Source organism: Saimiri boliviensis, chromosome 9 (assembly GCF_048565385.1).
Source record: "Saimiri boliviensis isolate mSaiBol1 chromosome 9, mSaiBol1.pri, whole genome shotgun sequence".
NCBI lineage: Eukaryota > Metazoa > Chordata > Mammalia > Primates > Cebidae > Saimiri > Saimiri boliviensis.
This window is the reverse complement of record NC_133457.1, coordinates 23440940-23455725: the sequence shown is the minus strand read 5'-3', so window position 1 is coordinate 23455725 and position 14786 is coordinate 23440940. Positions and strand designations below refer to the sequence as shown.

At 36.1% G+C, this 14786-nt stretch overlaps 1 protein-coding gene across 6 annotated transcripts in view; it reads left to right on the top strand.

The window, feature by feature from the left end:
• IFT80 (intraflagellar transport 80) overlaps positions 1-14786 on the top strand; it is a 138344-nt gene that overhangs the window by 27269 nt on the left and 96289 nt on the right. For all 6 annotated transcript variants that reach the window (XR_012519158.1, XM_074405590.1, XM_074405587.1 and 3 more), the window contains 2 exons: positions 9840-9949; positions 13966-14055. Coding sequence is in view for 5 of the 6 variants with exons in the window: in XM_074405590.1 (XP_074261691.1) it covers positions 9840-9949; positions 13966-14055 (200 nt within the window). In the remaining variant the exon portion in view is untranslated. The remainder of the gene's footprint in view (positions 1-9839; positions 9950-13965; positions 14056-14786) is intronic.

Below are 14786 nucleotides of genomic sequence, written 5' to 3'. Positions count from 1 at the left end.
TTTAATCTTCCAATAGGCAGATGGATTTACTTTCGGCTTCATAGATTTTTCTCTTAAGGCTAGTTATTTGACATCCTCATTTTATGATGAATGACTTATGAGTAATTGACAGAATTCTTCCAGAGATCACTGGCCTCTTGGAAGAACTACAAGAATTTCAGCTGCTGCTACTGCTGAGACAATGTGCAGCAGCTGGAATGCTATATCCGTTTTTCCTTTCTTTTCTGTTTCTTTTATCAATGTGTTGCCTGTAGATGACACAGATCTTCAGAGAAATTCTGAAAGCCCATCCCACTATCCACCATGGGAAATTTTTTCATTTTTTTTTTTTCAGACAGGGTCTTGCTCTATCACCTGACTGGAGTACAGTGGCATGATCTCGGCTCACTGTAACCTCCACCTCCTGGGCTCAATCGATCTTGCTACCTCAGCTTCCCAAGTAGCTTGGAGTACATGTGTGTGCCACCTCACCTGGCTTATTTGTTGTATATATAGATTTTTTTTTCTGGTAGAGTTGGGATTTTACCATGTTCCCAGGCTGGCCGTGAACCCCTGGGCTCAAGTGATCTTCCTGCTTCGGCCTCCCAAAGTGTTGAGATTACAGGTGTGAGCCACTGTGCCGGTCTGAAGATTTGATTTGTTTCTCAGGATCCTTCACCAGCACCCTCCCAATGCTGCTTCCACTTCCTTAAATTTTTCTGTTATCTCCTTCCCGTTTACTACCTGTGGATTCACCACTTTAGATGTTCCAGAGTCTAAAATGGAAACTTGGAATAAGTTGTTTAATATAAACATTGTTAGTTGTTTAGTCTAGGTTAGAGGTTCCCAATCCTTGGGCCACAGATCAGCAGCTGTCTGTGGTCTGTTAGGAGCTGGGCAGCACAGCAGGAGATGAGCAGTGGGTGGGTGAGCAAGTATAGCTTTATCTGTTTTTACAACTGCTCCCTATCACTTGCTCCTGTCAGATCAGTGGTGGCGTTAGATTCTCATAGAAGCACGAACCCTATTGTGAACTGTGTATACAAGGCATCTGGGTTGTGCACTCCTTATGAGAATCTAATGCCTGGTGATCTGTTGGTGTCTCCTATTACCTCCAGATGGGATCATGTAGTTGCAGGAAAACAACCTCAGGGCTCCTACTGATTCTGTATTATGGTGAGTTGTATAATTATTTCATTATATATTACAGTGTAATAATAGAAATAATGTGCACAATAAATGTAATGCACTTGAATCATCCTGAAACCACCCCTCACCTGGTCCTTGGAAAAATTATCTTCCACAAAATGGGTCCCTGGTGCCAAAAACTTGGGGAATCACTGGTTTAGGTAATAATAGTGCTAGTTGTTTAGTGCTCTAGTTTTCCTATATAATGTGTCTGGAAACCAAATTGCTACTTATTTTATTCTCATAGGGAGAATGCATTCAGAGTCTCCAGGCTTGGAAAGGCTGGTTGGAAGCACATGTTGATAAATGTGCATTTTTCTTCCTCTCCTTCATTCTTTTTTTTTTTTTTGATTTTTAAATTTTTATTTATTTTTTCTTTTTTTCTCTCTTTCTTTTTAAAAAAAAAAAAAAAAGAGTGAAAACTGGACAGCCTGCACACAGTGACAGCAGGCAGGGAACATGACTGGTTAATCTAGTGACACCTAAGGAAATAGTGGCCAATGTGAGTTCAGAAGGTTACTGTCTTTTCCAGGCTGTGAAAAAAAAAAAATGAAGAAAATTGCAGATCACAAATAGATGGCCTCTGGATTTAATGTGACCTACTAGCATGGTGGAGGCCCAATATTAAAAATCAGGACATTCTGGCCAGGCATGATGGCGCACTCCTGTAATTCCAGCACTTTCGGAGGCCAGTTATGTTAATTATATATTATTATATAATTATATAATGTGAGTGGAACACTTGAGCTTAGGAGTTTGAGACCAGCCTGGACAACATGGCAAAACCCCATCTCTACAAAAAATACAAAATTTGCTTCTGCTTTTGATATTATAGCTACGAAACTATTGCTTGATCCCATGTCATAAAAATTTCACCTGTATTTCAATGCTTACATTCTGGTCTATGATCCATTTTGAGCTAGTTTTTTTTTTTTTTTTTTTTTTTTGAGACGGAGTTTCGCTCTTGTTACCCAGGCTGGAGTGCAATGGCGCGATCTAGGCTCACCGCAACCTCCACCTCCTGGGTTCAGGCAATTCTCCTGCCTCAGCCTCCTGAGTAGCTGGGATTACAGGCATGTGCCACCATGCCCAGCTAATTTTTTGTATTTTTAGTAGAGACGGGGTTTCACCATGTTGACCAGGATGGTCTCGATCTCTCGACCTCGTGATCCACCTGCCTCGGCCTCCCAAAGTGCTGGGATTACAAGCTTGAGCCACCGCGCCTGGCCTTGAGCTAGTTTTTATGTGCGGTATTTATTATGGGGAGGGATGGTGATGTTCTTCCCCTGACCGCCTTTCCGTAGATGAGTAAGCAAGATTTTCTTAAAAGCAAAATACAGATTATACCATATAATACAGGTGATTTTCTTATGTATTCATCATGTCATGTAATGATATTACTCATCAACATTTAAAATGTGTTTTCCTTAACATCAAACGACTTTGAAATAACTATCATCTTTGTCTTAGTTTAATCTTATTGTTCTCAGTCAAAGTTTATGTTAATTATGAGATTAATAAGCAGAATTAAATTAGATAAATATTCCCATTTTGGCTAACCTTTTGGTATTCAACAGAGTAATCTTATATCTTCTCTCTAGATTAAGAATTACACTTACTATAGAACTATGCATCTAATTTTTGAGTTTTTAATCATTGATGCCAACTACACTTTCCTAATAAGGCATAGACTTTTCCTTTTTCGTCTCCAGAAAAATCAGTAGAGCAGTTAAGTTGTTATAATTGACACTAACCAACAAGGAAAAGTCCCTAATTACTTGTAAAGTTTCTTTGATCTGTTAGAGACTACAAGTTTTGAGAGTAATTGTAAATCTGAACTACTAAGAGCTGTATGCTAATGGCTTAAATAAGAAGGCCAAGGCAGCTGAGGGTGTAAGACTACTGTCTCCTTTGAAGGGGAAACTAAATTTTGGCACAAAAATGAAGTAATATAAACCTGAATTACCATAAAATTTGGAATTCTGCAAACAGTGTTGAAAGCATCCATGTGACTTTGTTTATGTGTGTTAATTATACTTATTTCTTGATGAATACAGATTAATTCCTGAATTCATTTCATGACTGTTGGAGCCAGATGTTCAGATAGAAAAAGCCATAGTCATTAACTTCTCTTCTAATCTTTAATCTCAATTTTGGGTGGGGGGATTTGACTTAGTTTATAAATGATTCTTACTGATATTTATAGGGAGTTTATTGTTCCTTATTAGGGAAGAAAATACGTATACCAGAGATAATTATACTTAGGCCATGTCTTTTGTGTCATTGTTCTAGTTTTAATATCTAATTAAAATATGTAAAGTAATTCTGCAAACCTTTAAGGACATTTTTCCCACACTATTTTCATGTGGAGGAATAGAACAACAAAATATGGAACTTGTCTATAAGGAATTAGTAAAGGAGGTAAACTATAAATATAAATAACTGTGGCTGGGCACGGTGGCTCAAATCTGTAATCTCAACACTTGAGAGACTGAGGTGGGCAGATCACTTGAGCCCAGGAGGTAGAGATCAACCTGGGCAACATGGCAAAACCCTTTCTCTACAAAAAATACAAAGCTTAGCTGGGCATGGTGGTGCATCCCTGTAGTCTCAGCTATTCAGAAGGCTGAGGTGGGAGGATCACCTGAGCCTGTGGGCATTGAGGCTGCAGTGAACTGTGATCGTGCCACTGCACTCCAGCCTTGGGCACCAGAGTAAGACTATTTCTCAAAAAAAAAAAAATCAATCAATAAGAATAAATAAATAATTGTAATATAAGGGAATATGCTTAAGGTGCTGTCACTGACAGGTGGGAGTTGACCCGAAGGCAGAAGTTAATGCTCTGGGGAAAGTGAAGGTATTGAAAAGACTTCCTGGCAAGTATTGTAGCACCTTTTGAACTGGGCTTTGAAGAGTAAAGAAATTAGGTAAGGAAATGGGCTTGTTGGCATTGGAGTGAAGCTGTTAAGAAGCTTAGCATTGTAAGAGGCTTAGAGACAGAAGAGTGTGAAACATAGAAGTCAGGTGAGTGGAAGCTAATTCTTGGGCCAGAGTGTAGGTTGTGTGAAGGATAGTACTGCCCAGGGGACCAAAACACTGACAGTCCTGGATGCTAAAGGAAGGGGTTTGGCATTTATTCTATAAGCATACAAAACCTTTAAAAAATTGATCAGGAAAGTAAAGGATAGTGCCAATCTTGTAGAAAGATTCTCGTTGCAGTAATAATAAGGTTAAATTAGAGGAGGTAGAGATTAAATGGAGGTGGGCAGTAAGGTTTGAAATTGTTTATGCTACTGCTAATGAACACTTAAACAAAAATAGAGGCAGTGACAACAGCAGTTGAAACAGTGAATAGTTCTCAGGGACTGAGAGGCATGCATACCCTGTAAAGGTAAAGACTTCAAAGAGGGATAAATTAGGAAATATACGTGGAGGGATGATGGTTTTGGATATGTAGAATTTGAAGCTCTGTGATGGAGATGTCTTTGGATTAAGTAGAAATGTATTGGAGGTCAGAGTTAAAGGGTAAAATATTAATTTGGGAGTCTGTTTACATTAAGGTGAAAAATGAAGCTATGGGGGAAGTTGAGACCCCCCAAGGGAGAGGTGGTTGAAGATAGAAACAAACAAACAAAAAAAACGTTTATTTAAACTTTTTCTTGTGTTGATTGATTCAGTGACATAAATTAGCATGGGAGTTTTTAAAATAAATCCCACTTGATTAACTGTTGTTAGCCCATGTCTTCTACAAATAGAATAAAAAGGAAATCATTCTTGGTTTTTGAATTCCAATGATTTGGCCAAAACAGAAAAAAAAAAAAAATCAAATGCCTACTACTATGAACAATGCAGTAAGCAAATGGTTGCTTATTACATTACAAAATAATTTGTAGTAGTAGTAGTAAACAGGATAGTGCTATATAGTGCCAGACTATATTCCAAGCGCTTTACTTCTATTAACTCAGTATAGACCAATACTGCATTCAAGGCAAGATAGCTAACGCTTTATTATAGTAGTGAACAGTTTGTTTCAAAGGCATTCTTAAAAACATACAAAAACAAAGTTTTTAGGGGATTCTTTTATAGTATGAATGTGAAAAACATGGTATATTTGACCATGTACTTCCTTAAAACAATTGAAATACATTTTTGTCTCCTCTTCTGTGGTTTAAAATGCCTTCAACAGGTTGAAAGAATTTAGATAATTTGTTTTATGGAGAGATAAGGGTCTGACATTTAACACAACCCCAGGTGCATGTGGTTTCTTAAAAAATGTCAAAAAGATCACATGATTTTAGTGTACAAAGTTAGAAAAACAAGATCTGTTTGAGTGTCTTAGCAGAAATCGAGCATAAATTAAAATTTTCAATATAAAAAGCAAAAATTATTTAATTATTATGAAGCTATTTTTTGTTTTTTGGTCCGTTTTTGTTAATGATGAAATAATAACTTCTTGTTACATAATTTGCTAAACTCTTTGTTTTAAAGCAATTCAATCCAAAGGCTAAATTTGTTATTTCCATGCTGACTTTGCAAAGTGAAGTGTAGCACTGGGAATCATTCATGCTTTAATAAGTATATTTAAAAATTTTTTAAATATTCTAGATTTTTTAAATGCTGGTAGATGGATTTCATAATAATAGAAATTATTTTCTTTGTGAAGCTCTTTCACTTTTAATAATGATCTTTATTAGAACCACCCAAACTGAAAGTTGTATAGCTATGTAGTTTATCTACTGTTAGAAAAGAAAATATTCACATATAAGTAGTTCCATGCTTAATATTTTATTTTAAATGAAAGGAATGATTATAATAAAGATCAAGATTTTTGATGTTATGTCCATTTTGAAGTTTTAGTGGTTAAGGAGAGTTGAACTAATGAGTTCTGGCTATTGACCTTGCTTATTTATCATAAAGAGTTCCATATTTGTTTCCATTGCTTATATTTTGATTGAAGGAAATGTGGTTAAAAACCACATGTTATAACAAAGGAATGACTTAACTTTTTCTTTATAAGCTTATTTTCTTTTACTATATAAGTTATACCAGTTTCTTTAACATTATTATTATTGTTTACAAATTTGTTTTATAAGCAGGAAATGAATTATCTCTTTGTCCGAAAAGGGAAGATAAATACTATGAAGAAAGGTTCATGAACAAGGAAACTGTGTCATAGCTGACTTAATGGGGCCACAAATTAAATGTTAAAGTTAAGAGGACTAAAGAGTCCCTAGTTCCTCATTCTATACCCCAGCTGTGCCTTTTACCACAACTAAAGCCTTAAAGTCACATCCTGTATAACTCAATGGGAGTTGTATTTACTGAATTATTTCCTTGAGGGTAGGTGTTTGTCGTAGTTTAGTATATACCCCAGGAAAGCATAATTTTACTAAGTGTATTCATAATGATTTGATAGGCTATAAATTAAAACATATTAATTTACTTTTTTGTACAAAAATTATAACCATTATAATGGAAATAAAGATAGCATCTGTAATTCTACCACCTTAACAAGTAAGTCCCTGTCACTACTCTCTAGTCCTCACCAAGAACTACATTTGAAATATCTGAAATTTTGACGTATATTTTTGTAGGAGTTTATTAGGGTTGAACTTCGTTCATTTGGAGATTTACTTTTGAAGCACAGGTCAGCTCCTGACTACTGCATAGAATATTCCCAGAAAATATGCTTACCAAGTACAGAAGAAGGAGGAGTACCTTTTGAGATGTGTCATCTCATTGGAAAGAATTTCTGTGGGTTTCTTTGATACAGAACAATCCCAGATGTCATTGACTAAATGGGATATTTAGATACTTTATAACATCTAAACTGTGGAGGACATGTTTCAGAGTTTTTTTTTGGGGGGGGGCGGGGGGACTGGTTCTAGACTAGACTTTCTAACCTCTATAAACCATTGGGACTTGCTCACATTTGAAATGTGTTTTTATTAGGGAGAAAATGGCACAAAAAAGGTAGAGTACCTCTTTTTTTTTTTTTTTTTTTTTTTTGACACGGAGTTTCGCTCTTGTTACCCAGGCTGGAGTGCAATGGTGTGATCTTGGCTCACCACAACCTCCGTCTCCTGGGTTCAAGCAATTCTCCTGCCTCAGCCTCCTGAGTAGCTGGGATTACAGGCACGCGCCACCATGCCCAGCTTATTTTTTGTATTTTAGTAGAGACGGGGTTTCACCATGTTGACCAGGATGGTCTCGATCTCTTGACCTCGTGATCCACCCGCCTCGGCCTCCCAAAGTGCTGGGATTACAGGCTTGAGCCACCGTGCCCGGCCCTTAGAGTACCTCTTAAATAAAAGCATTTGTCTTACTGAAATTTATTCTCTTTTGATTATAGATAGCATCAGTTGGGCTTTTCATTTAAATAAACAATTAAATCTTACTGATTGCCCATAAATCCTCAAATTCAGATTTCATTCTACTAAGAATGTAAATTCCTGAAAGATTCATTCATTTATTCATTGGTTCATTTATTCACAGAAAGTCAATTACTATAATAGTCTGATTTAGGAGTCCGAGACAATTTTTAAAAGCTTGGTTTTGTAAATATAAATGGGTTACTATTTAATAGATTAACTACATAACCTTGATTCACTTGCCAAATGAATAAGTAGGTGGACCAGGCAAGTGGAATACAGATTATTTACTGCTATATATCCAATGCTTTCAACAAATATGATAGTCATTTTTTAGAAATAGGCTTACATAAAGTATAGTTTTCCAGAAGACATTAGGTAATCTAGAAAGTAAGTTAAGAAATACTATACTTAGGCCGGGCGCGGTGGCTCAAGCCTGTAATCCCAGCACTTTGGGAGGCTGAGGCGGGTGGATCACGAGGTCGAGAGATCGAGACCATCCTGGTCAACATGGTGAAACCCCGTCTCTACTAAAAATACAAAAAATTAGCTGGGCATGGTGGCACGTGCCTGTAATCCCAGCTACTCAGGAGGCTGAGGCAGGAGAATTGCCTGAGCCCAGGAGGCGGAGGTTGCGGTGAGCCGAGATCGTGCCATTGCACTCCAGCCTGGGTAACAAGAGCGAAACTCCGTCTCAAAAAAAAAAAAAAAGAAATACTATACTTAAATGTAATTGATTTTAAAAATACCATCTCTAAATTCCTATTGGCAGCTGAAAACAGTATCAAGCGTAATGTAGTTTGTAGAGTAGTAGGTAAATCAAGCTTGTATTTTTCCTCTGGAAGTAACCTTTATTCTAGTTATAAGATATTGGAGCTTTTTTTAGCCAAGCTTTCAGACTAAAGCCAAACCTAATAGATAACAAAACTTTCCCTATTCTGGTATTTTTAAAAATTTGCCATTTGTGAATTCATGACTATTAGATTATTTTGAGATGCAGTTATTTCTGTCTATTAGTCTACTACTTAAGCAGTATGTGAGTAGAAGTTCTGTTGCCTGTTACAGCATCAGGTGTGAGAATTAATCTATAAGGTGAGCATGCATTTGTATTTTAATATGGAAAATTTCAGTTACTTTGTTGAGTCAGTTTAAATACTGATGGCTGTAACTCCATTGTTGGATATATGCCCAAAAGAAAGGAAATCAATTTGTTAATGAGATAGCTGCACTTTTGTGTTTGTTGCAACTCTGTTCACAATACCAAGATTTGGAGGCAACCTAAGTGTCCATCAACAGATGAATGGATAAAGAAAATGTGGTACTTATATACAGTGGAGTACTATTCAGCCATAAAAAGGAATGATATTCAATCATTTGCTACAGCATGAATGGAACTGTACTATATTCATTATGTTGAGTGAAATGAGCCAGGCACAGAAAGATAAACATTGTGTATTCCCACTTATTTGTGGGATCTAAAACTCAAAACTCTGGAACCCATGGAGATAGTAGAAGGATGGTAACAAGATGCTGGGAAAGGTAGTGACGGGGTTGTGGGGGATGTGGGGAGGTTAATGGGTACCAGAAATAGAATGAATGAATAAATGAATGAATAAGGCCTAGTATTTGATAACACAACAGGACGAGAATATAGTTGGATTGTTCGTAACACAAAGGAAAAATGCTTGAGGGGATGGATACCCCATTTTTCATAATTTGATTGTTATGCATTGCATGCCTGTATCAAAACATCTCATGTACTCTATAAATGTATATACCATGTACCCACAAAAATTAAAAATAAAAATTGTAAGAAAGCTCTTTAGGTGATTACAATGTGCAGCTAAGCCCCAAGACTGCTGTTTAAACCAACATCATTTGTTGAACTAGTTGCAAATAAATGTAAAAACGTTTGCTGCCAATAAATAAATATATGCTGATGACTGTCGATGATGGGAAATGATAAACCATGACTTTTCTGCTATTCCTTTATATATTAAAAATGAAGTATATTTAATTTTATCTTATGTATTTCAATAGCACACTCTATGGAATTTCTAAAAACTGTATTTTCTCAGCAAGAGCCTAATTAGTTAAAAATTTAGTATGTCAGTTACTCATTGTAGATTTTCAAGGTCAATATTAACCCAGTCTGCATTTCAACATTAGACTGTACTCTAGTTCTAAAAGAGAAGAAATGAAATGACACCTCAAATGGCTTTTTGATCCTCTTAACAATCTCTCTTTTTATAAGACACAAGAATTAAAGTTTATCAGCCTTTTTTTTTTTTCATCTTACAGGAACACCAGTGTATTCAGTAGCATGGGGCCCTGATTCAGAAAAGGTTCTTTTTACAGCAGGCAAGCAACTAATCATTAAACCTCTTCAACCAAATGCTAAAGTTTTACAGGTACTTCTCAGTCATTTGTAAATTGTTATCAGGATCTGCCTGACTGCTAAACTAGAGGGCACTTGCTTAGGAGTCTCTTTCTTCTGGGTGGTCTTTTTACGGTCTGGTCTTTAAGTATATGGTTTAATCAGCCTTTATTACAGAACAAAGAATATCTTTATATTTCCACAAGGTTTGTTTTTTTCTTATTCCAACTCATTTTGATAATGATGCAGTGTAGTTTTGCTAATAAGAACAGACTTTGGAGTTAGCCACTTGGGTTCAAATCTTAGTCAGGTTATAAAATATCGTTGAACGTCAGTCTTTTCATCTCTTAGTGATACTAATTTCAATTTAACACGGTTGCTGTGAGGATTAAATGAGTTAAATTGCAAAGTGCAAAGGACAATTCCTGGCATTCAGTAAGCACTCAATATAGAATACCTGTTATTATCTGTATTATTATGCTATTATAAGTTATTATGCCATTTCTACCTTTTAGTCAACCAAGGAGGCCAGGAAAACATTGTAGAATGACTAGGACTTGAGTAAGAGATTTGTTGGTAGACACTGACAGGCTATAGCAGGTATAGAAGTGTTTTAACAGTTGAGTAAATCTAGATTTCAAGGAATAAGGACATAGAGATGACTTTGAGGTTCCATATTAATAACATCTGTATAGATTATGCTATTTGTATTTTACACAGTCCACATACATGTACATTTTTACAGTGTGCAGAACATTCTTCCAGGAACTATAGGGTCATGCGAGAATAGAACATACAAGCCCCTGTCCTTAGGGACCTAAGGTAAAGAATTTGGTCAAAGGGAAGAAGCTGGAAAAGAGGACTAGTTCTGATAGCCCTTAGTCAAAGTCCTTCCATGCTAATTACCTATGCTGAAAATGTGCTGTGAAATTTATACAGCAAAATAGGCAAGTTGAATCTCTGAGTTTATACCTTTAGTTTATAGTTATGTGAATTTGTTTAGGTATCTGTAATTAGGTTTGTATAAATGAAATTCAGGAAGCTGATTATATCACCATTGGTCAAGTAAAATATGATTTAATGGTTCAGTAGAACTTGTGGGCCAGGAGGTAGTGGAGAGAAGGAAAGTATCCAAAGCCAAAATTCAGCTAGAGAAAAACAGGAGTTAAAGTATAATTAGTAATTTCATGCAAATTATCTGTTCCTTTTGGGAGACTAAAGCAGCTGCAATTCTTCTTGAACATAAAAACATATTCAAATTAGGATTGTCCACAAAAAAGTGTGCTTAATTAATTCTTGCTTGTGGAATGTAGTTCAGATCTATATACCTCATTTCCTTTAAGACCTTCTCGACACCCAGAACTTGGCTTTATAGTGAGGACATTTTTATTCATTCATTGAATAAAAATGTAGTGCGTACCTATTATATACCAGGCACTGTGGTATCAGATAGTCAAAATGAAATGGAACATAGTTTCCGCCTTCAAGGAGCTTGTTGTTCAAAGGAATTTTACAAAATGCCTAATAAATAAATAAGTAAATAAAAATTATTATATGCATAACAGTATGCTATTATCTGTAATGTATGTTGATATCCTAAATTACAGTGTAAGGAAAATTTAAATCATATTTTGTTCATAGATCTTGAATAGGCAAATATTTATTTTATTCCTTTAAAATGAAACTCTTAAGAGTCTATGGCTGGGCGCGGTAGCTCGTGCCTATAATCCTGGCACTTTGGGAGGCCGAGGCAGGTGGATCATCTGAGGTCAAGAGTTTGAAACCAACCTGACCAACATGGCAAAACCCCATCTCTACTAAAAATACAAAAATTAGCTGGGCATGGTGGCAGGCGCCTGTAATCCTAGCTACTTGGGATGCTGAGACATGAGAATCGCTTGAACCCTGGAGGTGGAGATTGCAGTGAGATGAGATCGCACCATTGCACTCCAGCCTGGGCAACAGAGTGAGACTCTGTTAAAAAAAAAAAAAATAGAATTTTTATGTATATGTGTAGCTGTATATTGTTATATTTGTCCTTGAAGTGTGTTTTAGGATATTGGATTAATTTGATAGTTAATTGTAACAACTATTGCTTTTCAACATGTATTATCAAAACATTTGTTTTGAAAATGTGTATTTTTGTATATTTAGAATAAACCAAATTATGAATTGTTGCTTATTCTTGGAGCTTATTTGGCTCACATTCAATACTTTGTACTTGTATACATTAAGAACAATAGATTGAGCAGGGCCTGAGTGGAAAGTCCTTAAAATCTGCCACCCTTTGAAATGGATTTAATTGACTCAGGCATTAAAATACACCTTATAGTCTTCAAAGATGATTCTTTTTTTTTTTTTTGAGACAGAGTCTCATCTTGCTCTGTCACCATGCTGGAGTGCAGTGGCACAATTGGCTCACTGCAACCTCTGCCTCCTGTGTTCAAGTGATTCTTCTGCCTCAGACTCTGAGTAGCTGGGACTACAGGTGTGTGCTACCACACCCAGCTAATTTTTGTATTTTTAGTAGAGGCAGGGTTTCACCATATTGGCCAGGATGGTCTCCATCTATTGACCTCATGATCTGCCCGTCTTGGCCTCCCAAAGTGCTGGGATTATAGGCATGCGCCACCTAGGCCAGTTAATTCTATTTAGTTACATTATTCTGCCTATGGTAACATTTAATTACATGTGATATAATAGCTAAATGGGCCCAGTAATTACATTTAAGAGCAAGACATCCATGTTTAAGAGTGAGACATTCATGTTTACTTTCTAGATTGCCAGTTTCTTCATGACTTAAAAACACCCACGTCTATGCATTGTATGTACAGTCAGCATAACCGTGGGTTCTGCACTGATAGATCAACCATGAATCAAATATATTTTTTAAAAATTGCATCTGTACTGAATGTGTATAGACATTCTTCTTGTCACTATTTCCTAAACAATACAACTGTTTGCATAGTATTGCCATTTTATTCATATAATAAGTAATCTAGAGATGATTTAAAGTACATGGGAGGATATGCATAGGTTATATGCAAATACTATGCCATTTTATATTAGGAACTTTCGATTTTCATATCAGTGGGAGGTCCTGGAACCAGTCCCCCACAGATGCCAAAGAATGACTGTATACATAGAATATATACTTGTCTATGGAAAACATCTTTTTGTTGCATGGTAAATACAGCAGAAGTTTCTCAGAGTAGTCCAGTTGTGAACCAGACACACGAAGGTAAAGTGAATGAAACTTAGAAGAATCTGATGTATAGAATGAAATGAAGAGAGTATTAAAGATGTTTGTGCAAAAGGTTTTCTAAAAAAAGGTTGGGTGCTAGACATGGTGGCTCACATCTGTAATCCCAGCATTTTGGGAGGCCAAAGCAGGAGAATTGCTTGAGCCCAGGAGTTTGAGACTAGCCCAGGCAACATAGCAAGACTTCTCTACTAAAAATTAAAAAAAAAGAAATTAGCTGGATGTGTTGGCACATGCTTGTACAAGTCACAGCTACTCAGGAAGCTGAGGCGAGAGGATTGCTTGAGCATGGGAGGTTGAGACTGCTGTTAGCCCTGATCATACCATTGAACTCCAGTCTGCGTGACAGTGAGAACCCATCTCAAAAAAAAAAAAAAAAAGTAAACAAGCATGAAGGCAATAATGAGATCTGCTATATGAAGGAGACAGCAAGATTTGGATTCAGTTGACATTTTTGGAATACATAACATATTCATTCAGTTTTATCGCACAAATGTCAAGCTTGAAATAGTTCAGCAGCAAGTGATTTTCCATCTGGAGTCCAGGCAATGGAGGAAATTCATAAGATTGGAAGCTATATAGTGGATGTTATAGGTGCTAACATTAGTGTAAATTACAAATGAAACAAGCAAATGAGATATTGTACAATAGCTATAAAAGGAAGATAGGGATCCCTGAGAAGATGACAAGGGAGTCATTAAAAAGAGGCAAAGTATATTTTCTTATAGAAAAAAACTTAAATGCTTTTAAAGTTATAATTAGTATCTTTTTTTTTTTTTTTCTCACAGTGGAAAGCTCATGATGGCATTATTTTAAAAGTAGATTGGAACTCAGTCAATGATCTTATTTTATCTGCTGGTGAAGACTGTAAATATAAGGTATGTAATGTTTAGATTTATCACTTGATTGAAATAATCAAATTTATATGAAAAGTTTTTAGTATATAAGAATGTTCTTTTACTTTAGCCATGTCTTTATACTCCGGTAATTTAGCAAATTATTTTATAATGTTAAGTGGTATCTAAAAGCACAGACTTCATAAAGACTCATTAGCCTGGACAATATAGTGAGACCCTATCTCTTAAAAAAAAAAAAAATTAGCCAGGTATGGTAGGGCACATCTGTGGTCCCAGCCACATGGGAGGCTGAGGTAAATGGATCACTTGAGCACAGGTGGTCGAGGCTGCAGTGAGCCATAATTGTGCCATTGCATTCTAGCCTGGGCAACACAGTGAAATTATAGAGTTGGGAATTTAATAAGTAATAATATCAGCATAGCCCCTAATTTTAGTGTGACTCAATTTAAATGAATTCAGTGCGTTTTTAAAAATCAACCCTGCTGGTTTACTAAATATTGATTAATTTCAGGTCAAAATAATTTGTAGAGAAAAATAAGGTTTAATATATAAATAACTAGAGTTAGAGGCAATTAAATTGAAGTAAATACTTTTAGAGAAAGTAGGTAGAGCCCTTACAGGGTGAAAAAAATTTAAGCAAAATACTAAGCAAGCTGGGTATGGTAACTCATACCTGTAACCCCAGTGCTTTAAGAGGGCAAGGCAGTAGGGTTACTTGAGGCCAGGAGTTGGAGAAACAGCCTAGGCAATAT